The following is a 24,614-nucleotide window of genomic DNA, read 5'->3' as shown; positions in this document are numbered from 1 at the left end:
TTGGTTCCTGGAATCTATACATACCACCAGCCCCTCCTAGTTCTCAATACCCACCCTAAAACCATAATGGAAAATTCCTAACTCTCCGAGCCGAAAAACCCCCATCTCCCAGCTCTAAAACATATATGAGCCAACACAAAACTTCTGGGCAGTGGGACTTCTCGGGCCCCTCTCTCTCCTGGGACCCGTGAACCTCGCCCCGGAGTGCTCCAATAAAGCCTCATTGCTTAACCCTTTCAACTCTGCTCCTCTTTGTTTCTCTGGCGCCAACTATCCAAAAACCTTACAACTAGGACTGGAGGATCCACTCTGAAGGTGGCTCACACACATGGCTGGCAAATTGGAGTTGGTTTTAGGCAGCAGGCTCAGTCACCACCCATGTGAACCTCTCCATAGGACTGCTTGAGTGTCCCCACAACATGGATTCCCTGTGAGTGATCAAGAAAGAGCAAAGAAGTTGCAATGTTTTCTATGACTTTATCTTGGAACTCATGCTCCATGACTTCCACAACATCCTATGGATTACACACGTCAGCCCTATTCACTGTGGGAAGGGACTACAAAAGGGCCTGGATACCAGGAGCCAAGAATCACCTGGGTCTAAAGAGGTTGATACCACCAGCTAAACTAGGTCTCCTTTCCCTCTATTACTTGCCTCATCCATTCCATCCCACCCCATGGAACCCCGTTCTTTGCCTTCCAAACACTAATCATATTGTATGATTCAATGTTCATTTAATTATTTTAGTCTGTCTCCCTCCAAGAGACTGTAAGGTCCACGAAGGCAGAGACTGCGTCTGTCTGCTTCTGCACTCCACCCCCAGTGACCAGCACAAGTCACAGAGTAGGTGCTTGGTGAATGTTTTTTGAATGAATGATAATGATTTGCTTCAGTTTGAATTATGTCTTTGTCTCCCCTTTGCAGAGTAGGCTCCTAGCTCAGGGCCTGGCATTAGAATTAAGGCTTCTATAAATGGTGAATTAGGCTGAGTGATGAACAAGCTTGGAGAATCAGCAGGGACTGGACTTCGCTTCCTCAGACCTCTCCGTCCAGCTCAAATCCACAAAGACAAAAGTCGGACAAAATCCAGCACTCGCGCCACAACCCTAGCAACGCGGGCGGAGCTGAGCCCGCCGGTTGCTCAGGGCGCGTCACTTCCGGGACCCGGGGTTGCGGGATCCACTTCCGGGGGAGCGGCGCGGCGGCGCGGGAGGTGAGATTCGCGGCGCCGGCGGCTGGGCCGCGGCTTCGCTTCGGGGCGGAGTTCGCGGTGCGGCGGGAACCGGGGGAAGGGGCGGGTTCCGGCCCGGCGGCTTGGCCCGTCTGTCCCCGGCAGCGCTGCTCGGGCGGCCCGGGCGTCGCTCCGCGGGGCGTGAATAACTTCCCATGGTGCTCGATAGAGTTACTTGCAGAGCGGAATTTGAGTCCTAGGGTGGGAGGCGAAGGGCCTCGCCAGGTGCCGCGTACAGCTTTAGTGCAGAGCCTGGGCCAGAGCCTAGAGCTCCTCAAGGCCGTGCCAGGGCCTTTCCTCCCACGGGTGGAGCCTGAGCTCCGGAGTCAGTCTGGCCGGGGTTCGAACCCTGAGTGTGCTCCATATTGCTGTGTTACCGTGGGCAAGTCACTTTTCCTCTCTGGTTCTCAGTTTTCTCCTCTGTAAAATGGGCATGCTGGCTGAAGATGAGATAGTGAATGTAAAGAGCATAGTAGGTGCACAGTGCGTGTTTGTTTTATGAATTCTTTTTAAGAGAAGTGAGAAATGAATGTGAGAAATTTAATACTTTTAAAATGATGGCAACAAATTTGGATTAATAATTATATTTTGCAGGACATCTGCATATCAGTTTCAGCCTATCGGCTACCAGTTGTGACTCCGCCCTGAGAAATGGCTTAGCTTTCCGTAGGACAAAATTCTAACCCAGTTTTGAGCAGTTCTTGGGAATTTGTTATATTGGGATGAGTTTGGGTATACAGCCATTGCTGTAAGGCAGTAACTCCTGATAATGGTTTTTTATTCCCCAGTCTGTTTCAGTTGAATTCCCAGAACAGAATTTAAAATCCCTTCATTAGAAGTCAAGAATCCCCTACCAACACACTATACAACATTGGAAGATGGTGAAGCCTCTGGCAACCACGTGTTCCAGTGATTATTATGTATTTTGAAATGTTGACCCATTCTTTTTTCCCTCGATAAGCTTTATTTCAGAACAATTTTACATGTACAGAGGTATTACAAAGATACTTCAGTAAGTTCCCATATATCTCACACCCAGTTTCCCCTGTTATTAACATCTTACATTAGTATGCTACATTTGCCACAATTAACCAATATAGATACATTGTTATTAAATAAACTTCATACTTTATTCATATTTCATCAGTTTTCCCCTAACGTCCTTTTTCTGTTCCAATATCCTATTTAGGGTACCACATTACATTTAGCAGTCATGTCTCCTTTGGCCCTCTTCTCTATGGTATTTCTCAGACTTTTCCTTGTTTTCTTTTCTTTATTTTTTTATTTTAGAGACAGGCTCTCTGTCGCCCAGATTGGAGTGCAGTGGTGTGGCCATAGCTCACTGCAGCCTTGAACTACTGGGCTCAAGCAGTCCTCCTGCCTCAGTCTCCTGATTAGCAAGGACTGCAGGCATGTGCCACCACACCTGGCTAATTTTTTATTTTTTGTAGACATGCGGGTCTTGCTATGTTGCCCAGGCTGGTCTTGAACTCCGGGCCTCAAAAGATCCTCCCACCTTGGCCTCCCAAAGTGCTGGGGTTACAGACATGATCCTCTGTGCCTGGCCAGACTTTCCTTGTTTTAGATGAACTTGACAGTTTTGAGGATTACTGGTCAGATATTTTGCAGAATGACCCTCATTTGGCATTTGTCTAGGATTATGGGTTTTGGAGAGGAAGACCACAGAGGTAAAATGCTCATCACATCATAGCAGGGGTCCATGCTATCAGTATGAGTTATCACTGTTGATGTTAACTTGGATCGCCTGACTTGAGGTAGTAGTCAAGCTTTTCCACTGTGAAGTTACTTTTCCTCTTCCTCCGTGCCCTCTTCCATACTATACTTTTGGAAGAAAGTCATTATGTACAGCCCACACTGGAGGAGTGTGGAATTATACCTCACACTTAAAGGCAGGGTATCTATATAAATTATTTGGAGTGCTTCTCCATGGGAAATTTGTCTATTCTTCATTTATTTATTTACTTATTCAGTCATTTATATCAGTGTGAACTTATTAGTGTTTGTTTTTATATAATCCAGTACTACTTAATTTCATTTGCTCAAATTGTTCCAGCTTTGGCCATTGGGAGCTCTTTCAGTTGGCTCCTGTATCCCCTTGACATGCTCCCCTGCCCATGTGTTTTTTGTTTTGTTGAGCCCTTTCTACTCCAGGTTCATTTTGTATATTTCTGCCCCAGTCCTAGAATTAGCCATTTCCCAAAGAGCCCTGGTTCTTCTTGTCGGAGAATGGCCTAGAAACCAAGATCTGGGCATGAGGTCTGCTTATTGCTACTGAGTGTGCTTTCTTCTAGGCCCTCTTAGTGGACAGAGCAAGAGATATATATGTATAAATATTCCTATTATATGTAACCACCTGTATCTATATTAAGGTAAACATAACTGATGTCTCCAACTCTCATCCATTACCACATGAATTATTCTAGTATCTTTCTCTTGTTTATCTGTAACCTCCCACTCCACTATGACAAACCTGACTCCCACCATACACCATACATTTAATTAATTGTTCATTCAATTCTATTATACATGTATAGTGGTTTTTAGAATTGTTCACCTGTGTCCTCTGTGGGAAACAACTTTATCAACTAGAGTACAAAGCATATGTACGGTTCCTTTTGCCTTTAGTTGTACGGAGTCCACTGATTTTCAGTTACTTAGGTCAGCATCTTATTCCCTCATCTCTTCAATGAAGTTATTAATATTTTTAGATTCAGAATGTCTCATTCTGCATTCCGTCCTGGGATACTCTGATCTCCTATGTGATTTTTAAAATATTTGCATACATTAAAGTTTACTCTTTTTGCTGTAAAGTTTTACGGGTTTTGACAAATGCTTAATGTCTTATATGCGTCATTACAGTGTCGTACAGAATAGTTTCCCCTCCTCCCGGGATTATTTTTAAGTTCTTTTAGATCTCACTTTAGCAATCCCGTTGGCTCTCTCTTCAAAATATATCTATAACTTGAGAATCTACCATCTCTATGGCTACCACTGAGGTGCAGGCATGTCTTTTAACTGTTAAAGTCGGTTTTTGACTGGTTTCTCTGCTTCCACTCTTGTCCCCCTATAGTCTATTGTCGACCATGCAGTCGGAGGGACCATGTTGAAATGAGTCAGATCATGTAAGAACCTTCCAGTAGCTCCTCTTTCACTCAGAGAAAAAGCCAAAGTCCTTACAACGGCCTACAGCTTGCTCTGTGCTGTTCTTCTTGATTGTGAAGTTCATTCCTGCCTCAGGACCTTTGCCCTTGCTGTTCCTTTATCCTGGGATACTCTAGCAAATATTTAAATGACTTATTCTTTTGCTTGCTTTTTGCCTCTGTCACCTTTTCAGAGAGGCCCTTCTCTGACTACCTCATATAAAATAGCACCCTCTTCCTCCCTCCTTTATATTTTCTTGTAATACCCCTGACATTACATTATATGTGTATGTGCATGTTTTGAGGGCTTCCAATTAGAAACTCCATGGCAGGGACTGGAATAGTGCCTGCCACATAGTAGATAATAAATATGTGTCCAGTGAATGAATGTCTCAGTCCACCAGTGTCTGGTATTCAGGCATGAGCCTCAAAGTGTCCAGTAACTTCATGAAAGTATTTGCCATGTTTGGTAATAAATGAGTATGCACTTTTTATTAAGTTCTAATAGGGGTATGAAAGTCCCCCAATATATATAAAAAAATCTCTGCCCTTAAAGCAAATCTGGAGCATCACAGGGCTAGAGACCAGGATAGTCAGCTCTGCCCTGACTCACTGGGAGAACCTACAGGCTTCTGTGGCCTCTCAGCTCCTCCTCCTCATTGTTAAGTGACGCAGTTGGTTGAGGCATTTGCTTTTGCTTTAAAGGTGGAAACAGAGGCACAGGCTTTGTCATTTACCAAAAATGTATGAGTCAGGCCCTGGGATAAACTCAAGATGGACCCAGAGTCCCTGCTGTCCAAGAGATTACAGTGGATCAAGTAAAAAGCACAATTTCAGTGTAACATTTCTCAAACAATAAATACATTTTAAAACTTGATCCAGGGCCGGGTGCGGTGGCTCACGCCTGTAATCCTAGCACTCTGGGAGGCTGAGGCGGGAGGATCATTCGAGGTCAGGACTTCGAGACCAGCCTGAGCAAGAGCGAGACCCCGTCTCTACTAAAAATAGAAAGAAATTATATGGACAACTAAAAGTATATAGAAAAAATTAGCCGGGCATGGTGGGCGCATGTCTGTAATCCCAGCTACTCAGGAGGCTGAGGCAGTAGGATTGCTTGAGCCCAGGAGTTTGAGGTTGCTGTGAGCTAGGCTGACACCACGGCACTCTAGCCTGGGCAACAGAGTGAGACTCTGTCTAAAAAAAAAAAAAACTCGATCCAGGACATACATACTAGGATATAGATACATATTTTAAAAGTTTCAGGACAGAATACTGGCCCTTACTAATGTGATGCACTCTGATTTCTATTGCCATTTATTTAATTGAATAAAGTGCTGGCTAATAAAGAAAAAATGCTGGTTGTAGCCCCGTAAGTGGTTTTCATGGCTCACCAGTGGGTCATAGCCTGCAGTGTGGGTAAGAGCTCGGGCTCTGGAGGAGCCAGCCCATTTGAATGCTGAGTTTGCTACTTACCAGCCACATTATCCCTGGGTAGGTCATGCAATCTCTCCAAGCCTCAGTTTCCTCATACTCATTAGTAGTACCTCCCAGAGTGGTTATGAAGTGAGATGCTGACTGTGAAGTGTGATGCACAACACCTGGCATACAATCTGCTCGCTGCTGGTGCTGCGGCAATGGCAGGGGACAACAAAGCCTGTCACAGGGAGTGTAAGGTTTCTAAAGGATGAGTGGGACTCTGTGACTTCTGTAATCAGTAAAGGAAAACCCAGAAGTCCTGGCAGGCAGGCTGGGAAGTAAAGCACAGAGGTGCAGGGAAAACTGGATGAGAGTTTTAAAGCATACACAGTATGTGTAGAGCATTTCATGTTTTCCGGAACCTTTTCACAACCACCCTCCTATTACACCTGTGCTGTCCAAGAGGGAGCCTTTGGCCACATGTGACTATTTATCATTAATTAAAGTTAAATAAAATTTAAATTAAAAATTCAGTTCCTGTGTAACCACATTTAAGTACTCAATAGCCACATGTGGCTGGTGGCTACCGGTTGGAGATCACAAATATAGAATTTCCATCATTGCAGAAAACTTTGTTGGACAGTGCTTCATTCTCCCCTAACAAAAGTCTTGTGAAGAAAGTAGATAGGGCATAGATTTCTTTTAAATTGTATTTATTGTTTCAATAACGTTCCAAAAAATTACAGCTCAAGACTCCTTCACCTTAATAGCAACTATTTACATTTTCCTGTGGCCTCTTTTGATCTTTAGCCAGTGAAATCGGCTTATAGATGGTTCCATTCACAGTGTTTATACAATTGGTTACTTTTTAAATTATTATTATTTTGAAATGACTTTCCACTGACCTGATACACAATGTTTATATTTGCCATTTTAGTGAAGGGGGATTATGCCGTGATGTATCATAATTGAGTTAATTGGTTTCTTATTGTTGGACACTTTAGTTGTTTCCTGTTTTTCATTATTATGAATAGCACTGCCATGAACTTTTTTTGTACTTGGAGGCTTTTTCTTCTTTTGAATTGTTTCCTTACTATAAATTCTAGGAAGTAAGTAATTCCGTCAAAGGATATAATCACTCTTATGGCTCTTGGTATATATTACCTAATTGCCATTAAAAAAAGCCTAGATGTATTATAAGTTTGAATAGGTATCACTGATATTGCTCGGCTCGTGAGAACATCAACTCTCCAAGGGGTCAAGAGGTTTGCCCCAAGTGTAGCCAGCTACTTGCTGATAGTCAGGGTTTGTGCCTGCCCCTTCCTTACCCCTGCCCCATCTTTCTGTTGTGTCACTGCAAATATTTATAGCAGTGTTGCTGTTAGTAAGTAATAAATCTGAGTATTTGTACCCCCTGTAGGCTTGTTACAGCCTTAAGCGTAAGGCTTGGAGCCAAGAGCATTTTTAAAAATGTATGATTTATGACGTGTAACTGTGAAAAATGATTTATGAGGTGTAACTGTGAAAAAATGAGAATGCGTTTTTAAACCTTGGTATTCCCGTGATGGTGCCCTGTAGGGGCTGTATGTTTCTTCCAGTGAAGCTGTTCTTTCAACCCCCTTGGCATTTACTTCAGGGCCAGTTTATGAGCCGCCTCAAATAATCTGCCTAGAGTCTGAGCGTCATACCTTGTATTTGACCAAAAATGGCATTCCTGAGCTCAGGGCCCCACCTGACTCACCAGACTGGGAATCAGGTGATGTTGGGTTCTTTCCAGAAGTCAAATCCTTCCTGGGAATATGAAGATCTGCCAGTTCTGAGGATTCTGGGAAAAAAAAATAATAAAAATAAAGGGCCTCCGGCTTGGAGGGCCATTCCCCAAGTAGACAGAGCCGGTGTGAGAAGTGGCCACCCTGGTGGCCCAGGCACTTGATCTTCCGACGCTGAGCAGGTTGAAAGGGAAGCAATGCTCATTTGTGTAAGTCCCACTCGGTTTACTTAGAAGGTTATTTTTATTATCTTCAGTTATTTCATGTTGGAAACATGGTACAAAGCAGTGACACCTCAGCACCAAGGTGGAGGAAGGTCTTTAGCACAGTCCCTTTAGCCCAGGGCCATCCCACAGGAGTATAATACAGGCCACATGTGTAATTGTACATTTCCCAGTAGCCACATGTAAAAAGTAAAAAGAAACAGGTGAATTTTTTTTAATTGTTGTAAAATATACATAACAATTTACCATTTTAACCGTTTTTAAGTATAAAATTCAGTGGCCTTTGCAATGTTATATAACCATCACTGCTATTTTCAGAGCTTTTTCATCTTCCCAAACTGAAACTCTATACCCATTAAACAGTAACTCCCCAGTCCCCCTGCCCCTTACCCTGTAACCTCTATTCTACTTTCTGTCTCTATGAACTTGCCTATTCTAGGTACCTTGTATCAGTGGAATCATACCATGTCCTTTTGTGTCTGGCTTATTTCACATACGTTTATTCACAGTTCATAATGTTTTCAAGGTTCATCCATGTTATATCATGTATTAGAATTTTGTTCCTTTTTTAAGGCTAATATTCCGCCATATGTATACACTACATTCATTTGTCCATTCATCCATTGATGGACTGTTAGTGTTTCCATCTTTTGGCTGTTGTGAATAGTGCTGCTGTGATCATTGGTGTCTGAGTCCTTGCTTACAGTTCTTTTGGGTGCGTTACCTAGGAGTGGATTTTCTAGGTCATATGATAATTCTATGCTTAACTTTTTGAGGAACCACCAAAATATTTTCTATGGGGGCTACACCATTTTACATTTCCACCAGCAATGCTTGAGGGTTCTAATTTCTTCACATCCTTATTCACACTTATTTTCCTTTTTTTTTTTTTTTAATAATGACCATCCTAATGGGTATGAAATAGTATCTCATTGTGGTTTTGACTTGCATTTCCCTAACGACTCACTGATGTTGAACATCTTTTCATGTGTTTGCTTGTTGGTCATTTGTATATCTTTTTTTGGAGATATACATATATTCAAGTATATTCAGGATATACTTGAATGTCTATTCAAGACCTTTATCAATTTTTAATTGACTTGTTCTGGTTTTTGTTGTGTTGTGAGGGTCTTGCTTTGTTGCCCAGGCTGGAGTTCAGTGGCACAATCACAGCTCACTGCACCCTCAAACTCTTGAGCTCAAGCAATTGTCCCACTTCAGCGTCTTGAGTACCTAGGACTACAGGCACATGCCACTACACCCTGCTAATTTTTTAATTTTTTATTTTTTGTAGAGATGGGATCTCGCCATTGCCCTGGCTGGTCTTGAACTCCTGGCCTCAAGCTGTCCTCCCACCTTGGCCTCCCACAGTGGGGGGCTGGGATTATAGGTGTAAGCCACTGCACATAGCCTGTTGTAGTTATTTACATATTCTGTGTACTAGACCCTTATCAGATATATGATTTACAACTATCTTCTCACGTTTTCTGGGTTGTCTTTTTACCCTCTTGGTGACGTCCTGTTATGCACAAAAGTTTTTAATTTTGATGCGAAGTGTATTTATATTTTCTTTTGTTGCTTGTGCTTTGATATCATATGCAAGAAATCATTGCCCAACTCCAGTGTCATGAACATTTCCCCCTGTGTTTTTTTCTAAGGGTCCATCTTCATTCTTTTGCATGTGACTATCCAGTTTTCCCAGCACCATTTATGGAAAAGACTGTCTTTTTCCCATGAATGGTCTTGGCACCCGTGTTTCAAAGTCAGTTGACCACATATATGTTTATATCTGGACTCTCTTTTCTATTCCATTGGGCTATATATCTATTCTTATACCAGTACCATACTGTTTTGATTACTGTAGCTTTGCAGTAAGTTTTGGAATCATAAAGTGAGTCCTCCAACTTTGTTCTTTTTTAAAATGTGTTGAAATTAATTTTAATAATATAATTTATTTAACCTAATATATCATTTCAACATGTAATCAATATAAAAATATTATTGAGATATATTACAGTCTGATTTTCATACTAAGTCTTTGAAATTGGGTACGTATTTGATTTAGGATCTCAATTCAGACTTGTTGCATTTCAAGTCTTAATAGTCACCTGTGGCTCATGGCCACCTTATTGGATAGCTCAGATTTAGCAGAAAATTGCATTGTGGCACAAATCTCTGAAAACACAAAGGGCTTTGGATCCAACTGGGCCTGGCTCCAAAGGATATTTGCCTCTTTATCGTTGGGGTGGGCAGAAGAAAGCCACTGGTGGTGCCACAGTAGAGGGGGAGGGTGACAAGAAAGGCATGTTGGGGAGGTGACACTTGAGCTCAGGCTTGGAGGTAGCGTGGAGGCTTCACCAAGTAGTCAGAGTGGTGAAGGACATTCTTGGCAGAGTGTGCAGCTTGGACAGAGGCCCAGGATTTTGAAAGAGCTCAGTGCTCTTAGAGAACCACAGCAAGTTCTTTCAGCCCAGGGTGTTAGGAGTGGGGGCCCTGCTGAGAGGAGAGGTGGGCTGGGGCTGGACCTTCCACCACTGGCCCCATCATTCAAGCCGCCAATATTTCTTATCTGGCTTATTGGCTGTAGCCTTGTCACTGGTCTCCCTGTGGCCACTTTGCCGCCTCCCTGCATTGTGTCTTCCCCATTTAAAAATGTAAGTTGGATCATGTCACTTCTCTGCTCAAAACCCTTCGGCGGCTTTACAGTTTACTCTTTCAAATTGCAAGTGTCAGGGACCTATGAGGTCTGCCCCACTCCTGATCGTGCCTCCTTCCGCTCTCCCTCCTGCCCTCTCTTCTCTGGCTGTATTGGCCTCATTTCCCCACCCGGGGCCTCTACGCTTTCTTTTCTCTCTTCCTGGAACGTGCTTCCCTCAGATACACACATGGCTCACTCTCACTTCGTGTCTCCACTATTTCATTTCCATCTCTGTACTTCAGAGAGGCCCTTCCTATCACCCTATACACAATAAAATGATGCCCTTCTTAAGTTTTTCCAAAACAGTCATCACTGCCTAGCATATCATGTCTCGATGTGTTCATTGCCTGCCTCTCTCCTGAGCATGTGGGCCCAGGAGACTCAGGGTTTTGTCTGTTCTGCTCACTCTTCTGTGCTTGATGTTCCATAAATATTTGTCAAACGAGTGACTGGATGAAAAATAAATGAATAAACAAAGCCTGAAACATAGCTGACCTTCAGTAAATGTATGTTGATTTGAGATTTTTGTTGAAGTGTTTCCCTTTGCATTTATTTGTTTATTTTCCTTAACTTTATATTTGGAAAATGTCAAACTTACAAAAAAGTTGAAAGTATGGTTCAATGACTCTCTATATATCATCTATTAGATTGAAGATTTGTTAACATTTCACCACAGTTGCTTTATATATTCTTACATGTGTGTGTATGTGTGTGCATTTGTGCAAGTTAAAAGTCGCTTGTAGAAAAGTGACACTTAACCCTTTGCATTTACAAGTTGGCTCTAGAGAGTGGTGAATCAGAAGTGACCTCAGGCAGCGGGCGGCTTGGGCCATGGCCTCCGACCTGGACTTCTCACCTCCCGAGGTGCCCGAGCCCACTTTCCTGGAGAACCTGCTACGGTACGGACTCTTCCTGGGGGCCATCTTCCAGCTCATCTGTGTGCTGGCCATCATCGTACCCATCCCCAAGTCCCACGAGGCGGTGAGTCCTCCTCTAGGAGCCTCAGCTCCACTGAGTGCCAGGTTGGGTTCTGGGTACTAACAGTAGATAACACCACAACCAAGATCAGCAGGGGCCATGCTGGGCCTTCTTGATTTAGTGTGTGCCCCCAAATTCCCACCTGCGAGACTGAACCACATAGCTAATACTTTATTTGTTCATGTATCTGTTAAGCAGATTTTTATTTAATGCTTACCACATGTCAGACTCTGCTGAAGGATGTAGAATCTGCCCTTAAGGGGCTTCAAGTCCTTGGGAGGGAAGGCAGATATCAAAAAATACCCATATGTGCTCCCGTAAGAAGTACAGGATATGGTGAGGGCATATAACAAGGGGGAGGACCTGATCTTACCCTGGGGCAGAGGCTGGACTGTTCCCCCCTGCCAAGGGGACAGTGTGTGAGCTGAGACTGAAGGAATGAGCAGCCTTCTGCCAGGTGAAGTGGGCAAGGAGTAAGGAACATTCCAGGGAGAGGGCACTGCGTGTGCAGGGGGCCTGAGGATAAAGGAACAGACTAGTTCAAGGAGCTGAATGCAGTTGAATGTGGCCAGAGCACAGAGGGGACATGGTGAGAGGTGTAGCCAAAGGTGTAGACAGGACCCGGAGGGTTTTAAGAGAATGACATGATCAGATTGTCTTTTTTATTGTTTTGACTCTTGTTCTATAAGTGTCTTTATTCAGTAAGTGTACACTCTCTTTCCACCCACTTTCTTGGTGCTCCCCCCCCCCCCATTTTCTCATGACATTGATTTTTTGGAGAAGGCAGGCCCTTTGTCATCTATGATATACACCTCCCAGGATTTGGCTGATTGCTTTTCTATGGTGTCATTTAACGTGTTTCTCTGTACCCCATATTTCCTGTCAACTGGAAGTGCCATCTGGAGGCCTGATTCCATTCACATCAGGCTCAGGTCACCTCATAGCTGGTGCTGTACTTCCTACTGCATGTCGTCAACAGGCACATGGTGTCTGGCTGCCACACATTTAGAGATCCTAGGATTGATCCGTGGGGTCAGGTGGTGTCTGCTGATCCCTCCATTATAAAATCCCCATCACTCCGTCACCTAAACAGTTTTAGCATCCATTGATGATTATTGCTTAGGTCTGTCCTTTCCTTCTGCATCTATTAGCTGGAATTTAATGAAGGTGTTTAACGAAGACCTTTTCCTCACCTGTATGGTTACTCTGAACTGCTCGTCATACTGAAAAGCAGGATAAATACTTGGTTCTTTCCCTTTATCAGTTTTCAGAGTAGTGAGTTCAGTCCTTATCAGCCTCCAGTGTTGACCTGTGAAGCTTTGGTTTTCATATCATTTGGAATATGTATTTTTATACATTTAATATGTTTTAATTAATTTGGTTTTTTTTTTTTTGTTGTTGTTGTTGTTTTGCTCAAATTGGCTCAGCAGGGCCCCCTTTAAGTTGGTATCTTTGTTCTTTGTCACGCTTCATTAGTCTTTAATAGCTTCTTTGCTCAATAAGATGTCTCAGGCTTATTTTGTACATTTCCTGCCCCAGTCTTGGAATCAGTCATTTCACCAACAAGCGCTGGTTCTTTTCAGCTGGAAAATAGTATTTAGAGACCTCAGTTGGAACACTAGAAGTGATGGGTGCTACTGAGCTATGATTGCTTCTGGGCCTTTCAATGAATAGAGTTAGAAAATGAACATTTTTTTTAAGAAAAGAAAGAGTTGTGAGTCCATATTGGTATTTCCAATTCAAATTTAAGGGTGTAATGTTTTTATTTACTTGGTTTTATACTGGTATCTTGTGTCTTGCATCTCTTTATCCTATGCTGGAAATCTTGTTTCCCAATAGCAGTAACGCAATGACTTATTTGCCATATCCTACTGTGTCAGAGGACCCCAGTAGGTCACTAGGAGCTGTGATTTATCGCAGTGCGAGGACATCAGGCAGCCTTGCAAAGGGAAAAGGTGCATGGGGCAAAGACTGGAGGAAATCAGGTACTAGCTTCCGAGAGTGCTGTCCCAGTCGAGTCACACAGGATGTGCTTATTTCCCCCAGCAAGGAGTTGTGACAATATATGTGAAGTGTTGTGTAGCAAGGAAGCTCATTAGAGACTCAGTGCCCAAAATTCCACACTTCTAGAAAGAAAGCAGGTGTTGAGCATAGACCACAATGTTTGCACAAACAGTTTAGGCACCAGTGAGCCACTCTTATCATTTCTGGGAATTGTGGGAACCACCCAATTCTAGGTTCCCAGATGCCAGCCACAGGCCAACTTTGCAAGCAGCCTTTTCTAAGATAGCAGTTTGTTTGTGTTAATTCTATTCTGCACACCTATGATATACTAATTATAGTTTTAAAATAACTGTATTGGTTTTTACTACTAAGAGTAAGACTCAGAATGAAATTTAAGATTTCTTGCTGCTTCTTTTTTGGCTTTTGAATATGTCCCTGTAGGGCTATACAGTCAAAGTACTATGTTTAGTTAATTTTTTTCTCCATGTAGGTTTCCCACTATAACATACAGTTAGGTTAATTTGCTTCAATGTGTTTTTTTTTTTTTTTGAGACAGAGTCTCACTCTGTTGCCCGGGCTAGAGTGCCGTGGCGTCAGCCTAGCTCACAGCAACCTCAAACTCCTGGGCTCAAGCGATCCTACTGCCTCAGCCTCCCGGGTAGCTGGGACTACAGGCACGTGCCACCATACCTGGCTATTTTTTTCTATTTTTAGTTGTTTGGCTAATTTCTTTCTATTTATAGTAGAGACGGGGTCTCATTCTTGCTCAGGCTGGTCTCGAACTCCTGAGCTCAAGCAATCCTCCAGCCTCGGCCTCCCAGAGTGCTAGGATTACAGGCGTGAGCCACCGTGCCCGGCCGCTTCAATGTGTTTTTAATTTTTAGGGATTCTTTTCCTTTTTGACTTAATTTTTTTAATTATATAAAACATTATGTACAATATTTCCCAAAGTCAAAACTATATGATCAAGGTTCATTCACTGAAGTTTCCTTTAATCTTATTATCCTCCATCCTATTCCCTCCTCCCCCGATAGGTAACCATTTTTATTATTTAGATTTATTTTTCCTTTGTTTCTTTTTAAATACATAAACAAATATATATATGTGTGTGCATATATCTGGGAGGACGATGGGAATTTACTGATGTAATGGGGAACTGCGGTGAAAGGACAGGGAAGGAACATGCTGAGTTCAGTTTTAAACAGATGCTTTTAACATGTCTAGGTGGTTCTGTCAAAGTAAGCTGGTGGATTTACAGGTTTACAGCAGGAGGAGGGTCTGGGCTGAGTGTTGACCAGCATTTGGGATTTGATGAGATGTCACTGAAGCCATGGGAGGGGACGAGGTCTCCCAAGGAGAAAATATGGAGGGAGAGCTTGGAGGTGCTCCAGTATTTAGGGGGACGGGCAGGAAAAAAGGAGCAGTGAGTGAGGGAGGGGGAAATCTTAGTGAATGTGGACAGGCTCGTGGCCTGTGGGTTGTTCTGTCCATCTCTTATTCTGGTGTTTTCAGAAGGAGCACAGGATTAGAGTTTTTCTACCCACAGTTGTATCACACTTTAAAAACACAAGCCCTGTGCTCTTGGGCTCTCTTCAAAGACATGGCATGCTATTGGGTATTATAAATAACAAACATTTTTATTGTCGTTGGCCGCTGATGAAGCCTGCTAAGAGTCCCGAGGGAGGGAGGTGATGAATATTCTTGTTTTATAGGCAGAGATGTAGAGTCAGAGGTGTGTGACCATTTGGAGAGCTGGGAAGCTGCTCACCTCCTGTTGTGTTCTTAACTCTTGGAGGTAAACCTCAGAGGCCCGGGTCAGTTCAGCAAACTCAGAAAAGGGGTCCTCTTACTTCTGTCTTTGAGGTTTTTAATGGCATAGTGGGTTAAGGTCTTTTGAGGCAGGGAGTTTGACAAAAGGCTCAAAAATATGGCTTCATACCCCCCGAGGCCCCCACCATTTGGAGGTTAATTTGGGACAGCAACCTCATCTTTTAAAATATAAATATAGTACATCCCATCTCATTTTTATTTATCTTGCAGTTTAGGGGAACAGGGCTCACACGAGTGAATTGTCTTCATAACTGAAGCTTGCCATTTTAACTTTTTTTTTTACCTTTTCAATGGATCAGCAGCAAAAAATACAGTATTGTCAGTCTAACTTTTTATTGGTGCATCAGGACAGCAAATGGCCCCAGTTACACAGGTATTCTGCTGCTGGCTTTCCTCTGTGTGTCCCCATAAGGCAGCCTTCTCTCACTCCCCAAACTCCTAACTAAAGGGAAAGGAAACACAGTATTCTGTGCCTAAACAGGATTACAAAGAGAGGGTGAGTGCCTGGACTGCTGCTGGGAGGTTCTACCTCACAGCTAGCTGGGATTTGGAATTTGGATGGGGAGGGGACAGGGAGCTCTTAGGGAGGAAGGGAGCCCATGGGAGTGGGGCAGCTTGTGGGGACTCCAGACAGCCTGAGGGTGGTCAGGAGGTACCTGGAAATGAAGGGTGGCAGGAAAGGGGGGCACAAGTGGGGCTGGGAGGACAATCTTGCTCTCTTTGCCGTTTGCTTAGGGCAAAACCATCCCTCTTGCTTAGCCTATAGAAACAAGGTTTATTGGTAGCTTTTTGGGTCAGAAGATAATATTTTTGGCTCCAGATGATGGGAAAGCCTTTGAAAAGCAAAAGAATGTCTTTCCTGTTGTTCCAGTAAGCCGATTTTTTGCAACTAGTTTATGACTTCAGTACTTCACTACTTAGCAGATTATTTGAAAGCTCTTTTGGGGGTAATCAGGGAAGAAAAAAAGGAACACATACAAATGCTTCCCACCCCACCCCCTTCCTTTTCAAAGTAGGAGCAAGAACCAATTTGTAAAATCAAAACTTAAGTCCCTAGAATCCTAAGCCAAATGAGAAGGTTTTCTCATTGACACCTCATTAAACTAAGACCTGAGAAAACAAACATTTGTTTGAGCCTGACTGAGGCCTGGGCTACATTCAATCCACACATTTTCTTGTATGCTGGAGTCTAAAATTTAAGATAGATCCTTATACCATTTCCATCTAGTCCAGGATAGCAGATACATCTCCTCTCTCATGCCACGTCTGATTGATGGCGTGTGGCAGCGATAGTGAACAGGGTTCTGGGGCTACTTCTAGCTCCAGAGAAAGAAATTGATCAGCAATGTTTACCAGGAGCAAGGGGCTAGGGAGACGTACCACAAATCGCGCATCCTCTAGCTGCCCATGATTTTCTGCCTGGCCTCAGGTTAGAACCATCTGGGGAGCTTTCAAAGGCCTGGACTTCACCCATAGAGATTCTGATTTGGTTGTTCTCTTGGATCAGTATTTCTTTTTTCTTTTCTTTTCTTTTCTTTTCTTTTCTTTTCTTTTCTTTTCTTTTCTTTTCTTTTCTTTTCTTTTCTTTTTCTTTCTTTTTTTTTTTTTGAGACTGTATTGCAGTGTTGCTCAGGCTGGTCTCAATCTTCTGGGCCCAGGTGATCCTCCAGCCTCAGCCTGCTGAGCAGCTGGGATTACAGGCACACACCACTGCGCCAGCTGTCGGATCAGTATTTTCTCCAAGTGCCCAGGTGATTCTAATGCATAGCCACTCGTCTAGTCCTTAGATGATTTCCCTGAAGTACAAACCAATTTTAGGAAGACAGGAGATGTTCAATTTGAGATGTGTTAAGTTTGAAATAATAGCAAGACATTCCAAGTGGGAAAGGAAGAGCCAGTGAGAAGTTGGAGACAGAGACCTGGGAATTATTTTATCAACATCGCATTATTACTTGAAACCTAAGAGTGAATTGCTGAGCTTTTCAAGGGAAATTAAGATTCAGGAAAAGGCTGAATGTCAGGCATGCCCAACCTGCATGAAGTAGCTTCCACACAATGTAGACATACTGAAAAGGTGTGGGGGTGTCCTAGAACCCAAGAGCAGGGATGCAGCTGCTGGAGTGGAGACTGGGGACTTCCCTCTCACCATCTGCATGCCCTCTGCCCCACTCCCCGACTCTCTCCTGTCTTTCACTTCTCCCACCAGGGCCCGCCGCTCTGCTTGCTGTCCCCGTGGTGAGGTGGAACACGGCCACTGACAGCTCCCAAAGTCGACATCTTTCAGCTGCAGCGTCCCGGAGGGAGGCTGCCTTCCTGCTTAGTCCCAGTTCCAAAACCCCTAGTGAAGGACCTGTGGCTGACCCAGCTTGGGACAACTATGGCCAGTGTGGGCGGAGGGTTGGGTCCTGTGGGGTGACTGCTAGGTGTGGGGGTTGGGAGGGTCTGTTTCCACAGGAGCAGGAGCGCTGGGCAGACAAAGCTGGGATGTCCTTTCCTCTCACTCTCAAGAGACAGGCAGAGCAGTGGACAGGGGAACAGGAGAGTGTGGCCTTGCCGAAAACCACCGCGCGGCCCAAGGGGAACACGTGTAAAACCAGCCCCACAGAGACAGTGGGGGAGAGCCGGCTCAGGGTGGCGACAGTGCCACGGTCTGGCTGCTCTCCTTCGGGGCTGGGCTTCGGTAGAACAACGCTCTTAGTAGGGAGGTCCTGTAGAAGCTTCAGGAGTCTGTGAGCCCCTGTAACTGTGACGTGTACGTGCTCAGGCCTGTTTTCTGGAGAGAGAGGGTCTATAGCTTTTCTCTGAGTAGAGTTTCTCTGAGGAGGTGGGAGCCAAATTCCAGGAGCTTAAGGAGTGGGGAGTGAGGAAATAAAGGTGGGGAGCCGGTCTCCCCTCCCTTCCGTAGCCTTCCTGAGCTTACCTCCCGGCCCCCGTGGATCAGTTTCTACACAGAATGTTGATCCACTCAACCCTAAGCAAGTGGGTGTTGACTTTTAGTTCAGCGACTCATGTAGCAGATAGGCAGTAATAGTTCAACTGGCAGTGAATCATAAACTCCTAGTAGCTTAAATGTTGACTGTTCTCATCTCTTCACATGTTTATGTCACATGCTGTCACCCAGCAGCTAGCTCCTAGAAGGCAGGTACTTTCACCTCCACTCTGCTGTGTTGGTCTCTTCTTATATGCACGGGATGCTTCCTGTTGAAAGTTCAGAAACTCAGCTCCAGCAGCTTCCCCCAAAAGGAAACAGGATTGGCCCTTGGAACTGGGAATTTCAAGGCACAGCGGGATTTAGGGGCTCAAGGAGTCTTCAGGGCTCTGCCTGTCTGTCTAACTCCTGGCTTTCCTGGGAGCGTTGGCATTCTTCTTAGGCCGTTCGCACGTGTCAGGAATGCACGGTCTGCATCCTTATCCCTGGCGATTTACAAGTGAGAGAAACCATTTCTCTGCCCGTGCTCACTTTCCAGATCTCATGGAAGTCCTCTGCTTGGTCACACACTGACACCTCGCCTCATAGGTGGGTCAGGGAAGTGGGTACTGTTTCTGGCCCGGCCACATTCAGCTGCCTATTCCTGCGGCCACAGTGACTGAGAGTCCCCCCGAACTCCATGGTCCAGGGAAAGGGTAGGCCCCAGTGGAAAGAGGGTGCTGGGCACAGACAACATTGTGACCTAGTAGAGAAGTCACCAGAACTGATGGCGAGAGTGGTGGCTTTCAGTGTGATGCCTGTATAGACTTTGCCGTCAATCAGAAAGCCCTGCAGCGTTTGGAGCCCTGAAAAGGATGGAGCCTTCCCGTGGTGCAGTGGGACAGTGGCCTAGAAGGTCAGGACCCTTTTGGAAAATTTTGCACGAGGGTGTTGATTTTAAACCAGGCCCCTGGTTGTCAGTGAGGGCTGCCATAACTAACCAATCAACTCAGGCCAGCGTACACCCCGTTCTCAACGCCTCAAGAGACAGTCTCATAGAACCAACTTTGCAATTATGCTCTGTATTTTTTTTTTTTTGGTAAGATTTTGGGAGGAGGTTGCTATTGGATTGGGAGGCAGGGTGGTTTTTACTTAATGACCCGTTCCTGAGAGATTGCTGTGTGGTGGGCAGGGTGAGGGTGCGAGCATGTTCCCACCAGCCACTGGTCAGGAGATGGGTGCTGGCTTGTGGGAGAGACGGCTGGACACACAAAGAGCCACAGGCCAGCCAGTGGGAAGGGCCTGCAGAGTCGTGCTGAGTTGTGTCTGGAAGGAGCTCCCAAGGCTGTTCCTTCTAATCACAGTTCTCCTCGCCTGCCAAGTGCGTCCCGGACTCTGTGTCTCGGTTTGCCCTGTTGAGCCCACACGGGCAGCCTCCCCCGCTCCGTGTTTCAGCTGGTTCTGTCCTCTTCTCAGGGCCAGTGCTGGTCTCTGCAAGGTCTTCTCAGCCCCAGCCTGCCCAGGGCCTCGGCACGCGTGGCACAGGGGGACGGGGGGAGCTTCAGCGCTAGGCAGACTGGTCTGAGTGCTGACCTGCCCATTACCTGCCCGAGCCTCCGAGTCCTGCACCATCAGAAGAAGACATTCCCACCCAACCGGCAGAGTTCCTGGATGGCCGCGTGTGTGCGATACGGTGCGTGAGGTGCCCGAGTGTAGCATCGTGGTTTTCTCTCCCCGGACCCCTGCAAGGAAAGAACGGTTTCCATCTGTGTCGAATGACATTTGGTTCTGATTTACGGGACTACACCCACACTGAACTGCATAGTGGAAATCGTAAAGTTCACCCTGGAAGGGGTTTGACACACTGTGGCACAGATTCGATTATTTGAATCTGACGAATGGCAGCCATTGTCTGGCCTGGTGAGCGCTGGGGAGCTGCTTCACTATCGACGGGGCCTCTGGCCGCAGTGGGCGCCGCCGCAGGCCCAGGAACCGCCTGGCCGCGGAGGCTTTCTCTATACGTGACAGTGTGATGGCTGAGGAAACTTAAAACTTGCTACAGAGGAGGCGCGGTGTCCCCAGATTGAAGGGTGGGGCTGTGGGGTTTGTGGTCTGCCGTCTGCCCTGCTGGTGCCGGCCAGGTACACCGAGGAGAAGTTAAGTCAGCCCTTCATTCGGAGTCATTTCTGTCAGCTAACAATTGGGGGCTAAGGGTCCATGTGGCTGGGACCCCAGGACCCAAACCACGTGGGCAAGGGCCACCTTTGCTTCCCTGCAGCTTGGGGGCAGGGTGGCTGTGCTGCGTTGGGCCCGTCACCCAGACTCAGGAAGCCTCAGTGTTGTTGCCTGCGGGACGTGGCTCACGGTGGCTGGCGCATCAGGGTAATTGAGAGGCTCTGCGAGCCACGGTGGGGAAGCACCCACGTGGTGCACAGCCACTGCACGCGTGTGCTCTTCGTCCTTCCCCTGGTGCCTGGCATAGTACCTGCGTGTGCTGGGCTGGGTGCAGGTAGCTAGGTGACGAATGCTCAGCATCTGTATAGAGGATGGAAGGGAACACAATGGAAGGGACTGGCTGGCCAGCAGCCCAGAGTGACAGAGAGTGGGCTGCACGAGTGGGCGAGCATGGAGACAGGGCCAAGGCTGAAGCGGAGAGGCCTGGAGGCCGTGCCGGGTCTCTCGGAACTCACTCGTACGAAGCGGGAACCAGCAACATTTTGAAAGCAAAAGCAGTCATGATTAGGACTGTTGTCACTGTTTAGGAAGATGGACTCTGAAAGCCCTGCAGAAGGGGTGCGGCTGGAGAGGGGTGAGGGCAGAGCAGGGAGACCTGTGAGTGGGTGACGCGCTGAGCAGGGCCGGCAGGAGCCTCGGGCTGGACAGGGGCAGTGGGCTGTGTCAGGGGGACTGGCTGAGTCTAGAGGCCCCTGGAAAGTACAGTGGACAGGCTGTGGGGACAGATGGATGTGGGGGTACAAGGGAATGGCGAGAGCTCAGGAATGACTGACTTGGAGGTTTCTAGCTTGGGTAACTGGGTAGGTGACGATGCCAAAAGCTGAGATGGGGAAGAGAAGAGGAGGTCTGGGGTGAGGAGGATTCGGATGACTCGATGACTGCCATGTGTGTGCACACCAACGGGGGCCTGTGTGACTCTGCGGCACTAGCCCACCCTCCTGACTCCTCTAGGAACTTTAATCACAAACAAGGGGAGTTTGAGTGACCCATGGACAAGATCTAGAACAAACTGTCCTTGTCATTCCAGAGTCCCCTCGTAGTTCCAGGGGCTGCTGAACCAGAGAAAGTAGATTTCACAGTTAACTTAGATTCATACTGTCCCCAGCCCCGTGAGCCCCAGGAAACCTGGTTGTCGCTGTCTCTGTGGTCTCTCAACCGGAGGAGGCCCCCAGCCTGGAGTTCGGAAAGTGGGTTCCGACATGGCCATATATGGTCAGGCCTCTGCAAGTTTGGTTTGTTTTTTTCTTGGTGGGGGGAGGGTAGCAAGTTCCATAAACAGTATCAGCAGAGAGGGACCTTCAAGTCATTTTGACTCTTGGCTGGAGGAGGCTCAGCAGGGGAGTCCAGAGCTGCAGTCACAGACCTGGCCAGGGGAGGAGACAGTCCTCTAGTTATCTTGGGACCATCACTCCTTGGGGGCCTGGGACCAGGCTGGCCCTGTAGGTCTGATATCTGCCTGGTTGGCTGGAGACAATGGTGGCTGATAAGGGAGTTGACATTTCTCTGGACTGGACCATAGGCAGGGACCGCCCCTCCCCGGAGAGGTCCCTCCTGTTCTGTGGGGCAGGGACTTGGGCCTGGGGGTGAGCAGGGAAGGCCAGAGTAAAGCAAGCTGGAAGTGAGCTGGCAGATTAGATGCAGATGGTACTTTTCTTATCCAGAAGTGCGCTCCCTCCCAATGTCTTAATCTGCCTTTTATTTTCCCACTTTCAGTAAAGAGCACAGGTTCCAAGAAACTTCCCTATCGTAGTGCTGGGGGCAGGAGGGTGGGGGGGGCTCTTGGGTGGGTACCTGAATAAAGGGACCGTCACTGCCCTGCCCACTGCTGCTGTGAGGGAATATAGGGCCAGTGTCACCGGATGTTTAGTTTTCAAGAAAAGCTAGGAATCCAGATTTAATGGAAAGTCTCCCGGTTGGCTTAAATTTTTAAAAATAAACACTGCAGGCCATGTGAAGTCTGCTGTGGGCCGGACGAGGCCCGGGGGCTGTGGTGAATGTTCTCCCCCGGCCTCTCTAGTCCTTCCTGGCTGCAGCACACTGCGAGTTACCACCCAGGGGAGGAGAGGATACTAGGCAGGAACAGACTGAGCCTGTTCCAGATTCTTCTCTGACATGAGCCTGAGTGGCCTGGGGTAGGCCATGTCTCTTCCCTGGAGTCCCCCCTTCTTTATCAGTGCAGTAAAGGCCAGGGCTGGATCTGTGGTTTTCAACCTTTTTTTTCTTAGCAGCAGAACTTTGTTTCAACTAAATCTTACAAGGAACAAACCACAATGTAGGAAATGGGTTAAGAAACAGAGCTGCTCCAGTTGCAGGGAGAGTCTGCAGTTCTGCCCCCCCGACGGGGGCATCCCTGCCAGCCCCACGGAGCATGGGGGCGTGACTGCCCCCCTGCCGGCTGGCTCCCCCGGCCCTGGCATTCTGTGGGTTGAGTGGGAAGAGAATGGCAGCTGAGAGAGGAGCAAGCCATAGCGGGTCTGCCTCACTGCCACAGAGCGACCAGCCAGCCCCTGGGTGCGACTGGCGTTTCCTGGGGCTTTCTGTGTATTTTTTGCCTCCTCACGTCAGCCCCCCAAGGTGTGCATCGCTTTTTCCATTTCACAGGTGAAAGACACAGAAAGGGGAAGTGAGTTTCCCACAAGGTCACTCGGGCTGCAAAGTGAAGGAGCCCAGATTCCACTCAGGCCTGTGAAACCTCCCAGGCTGCCCCTTCCCCGCGGCCTCCCTTATTCACCGAGCGCTGCGCTGCTCCCAGGGCAGTCCCACGTGCGTGTGGCTCTTGGGTCCCCGTAATGATGGCTTCCATGCCTTGCGTTTCTGTGGCATGCTTCAGTTTGCAAAGTCCCTTCAGACGTGATCTCATTTCGCTGGGGTCAGGCTTGATTCATCTAAGCAGGATTCTCCTTTTTCTCACCGTGCAGGAGGCAGAACCATCTGAGCCCAGAAGTGCTGAGGTGACGAGGAAGCCCAAGGCGACTGTTCCTTCCACGAACAAGAGGCCCAAGAAGGAGACCAAGAAGAAGCGGTAGAAGAGGAGGCCTGAGGAGCCAGGCGGGCAGGCAAGCGTGTGGGCCAGCCCTCCAGCAATCAGCCTCCCGCTCCTCCTCTCCGTCCCAGGCTCAGGGCCAGAGATGGCTGCGACACCCTCTGACCACAGAGATCTGGACAGTCATGACAGTCCCCAGGCTCCCGCTGGGCAGACCACCACTTCCTCTTCCTTCTGCTGCCATGACGGTTTAGTAGAGTCAAGGGGACCGACACATGCTGTGAGCAAAACAGTGTTAGGAGGTTTGTTCAGAAGTCAGGTCAGCTCACAGAGTCACATTTTCTCACTTAATCATGGAGTCCAGCCTTTAGTCACCCCCCTTGTGGGTTTACACTACGTTTTGGAATCATTATCTAATCCCGACAAGCACGCCCTCTCCCATTATGTGTGTGCCGCAGATCTCCTGCCAGTCACCTTTGTCTCTGCTTGTGTGGACGGAGCCAGGCCTCACCTGGTAGTCTCAGTCAGGATGCCATGGCCACGCGGTGCTAGTGATCCCGCCAGCTGTGACAGCCAGGTCTGGAAAAGGCTGGCGTGAGCACCTGGGGAAGGCCTGGGCCAGGGTGATGCCTGTTCCTCCTCCAGCAGGTGGAAGGGATTTGGCTGGATGAGTGCATGTCTCTTGGCACAGACTTCCCAGCCTCTGCCCTGAGAGGCTTGTCAATTTCAGACCAACCCCTTTCCAAGCCATCCCAGCATGTTCCAGGTGTGCCTTTTGACTTCCACCTCTGCATCCCCCCTCAATTCTTTTATTCCCTGCCCAGTGAGGAGACCTTACTGGGGGAGAAAGGGTCAATAAACTGTCCTGCATGCTGAACCTGCCTGTGTGTCTGCTGTCGGGGCAAGGGGGTGCCTGGGCCCCTGCCTTGGGAGGGAGGGAAAGGCTCCCCTCCAGAGAGGTGGGAGGGTCGGGGTGAGGATGGCCAGAGCAGGGGGCAGCTTTGGTCGGAGTGGCTCTGCAGGCCAGTTCATGCTGGAACAAGTTTTCAGGAAGGCTCCAGCCACCTGCTTCGTGTGGCCCTTAGTCACTGGAAACACTTGGGTACATCTGTGGGTGTGTGAGAGTTTCCGCTGGGTCCAGGCCCCACTCATCCCCCAGGTTCCTGTTGCCTGAGG

General features: G+C 47.1%; 1 protein-coding gene across 2 annotated transcripts; it reads left to right on the top strand.

Moving 5' to 3' along the window:
- Positions 1-1,170: 1,170 nt before the first annotated feature.
- On the top strand, positions 1,171-24,315 carry MANBAL (mannosidase beta like). 2 transcript variants are annotated; one of them, XM_045528621.1, is made up of 3 exons: positions 1,171-1,214; positions 11,276-11,481; positions 23,374-24,315. In XM_045528621.1, exons 2-3 carry the CDS (start codon positions 11,332-11,334, stop codon positions 23,479-23,481), a joined length of 258 nt encoding a protein of 85 aa, XP_045384577.1. In that variant the 5' UTR covers positions 1,171-1,214; positions 11,276-11,331; the 3' UTR covers positions 23,482-24,315. The 2 variants fall into 2 exon arrangements, with proteins under 2 accessions (XP_045384577.1, XP_045384578.1); XM_045528622.1 differs by lacking the exon at positions 1,171-1,214 and adding an exon at positions 9,170-9,194.
- Positions 24,316-24,614: the final 299 nt, after the last annotated feature.

The sequence above is a fragment of the Lemur catta genome, chromosome 17 (genome assembly GCF_020740605.2).
Source record: "Lemur catta isolate mLemCat1 chromosome 17, mLemCat1.pri, whole genome shotgun sequence".
Classification (NCBI taxonomy): domain Eukaryota; kingdom Metazoa; phylum Chordata; class Mammalia; order Primates; family Lemuridae; genus Lemur; species Lemur catta.
Note: the sequence above shows the minus strand (reverse complement) of the source record. Positions and strands in the feature narration are given on the sequence as shown.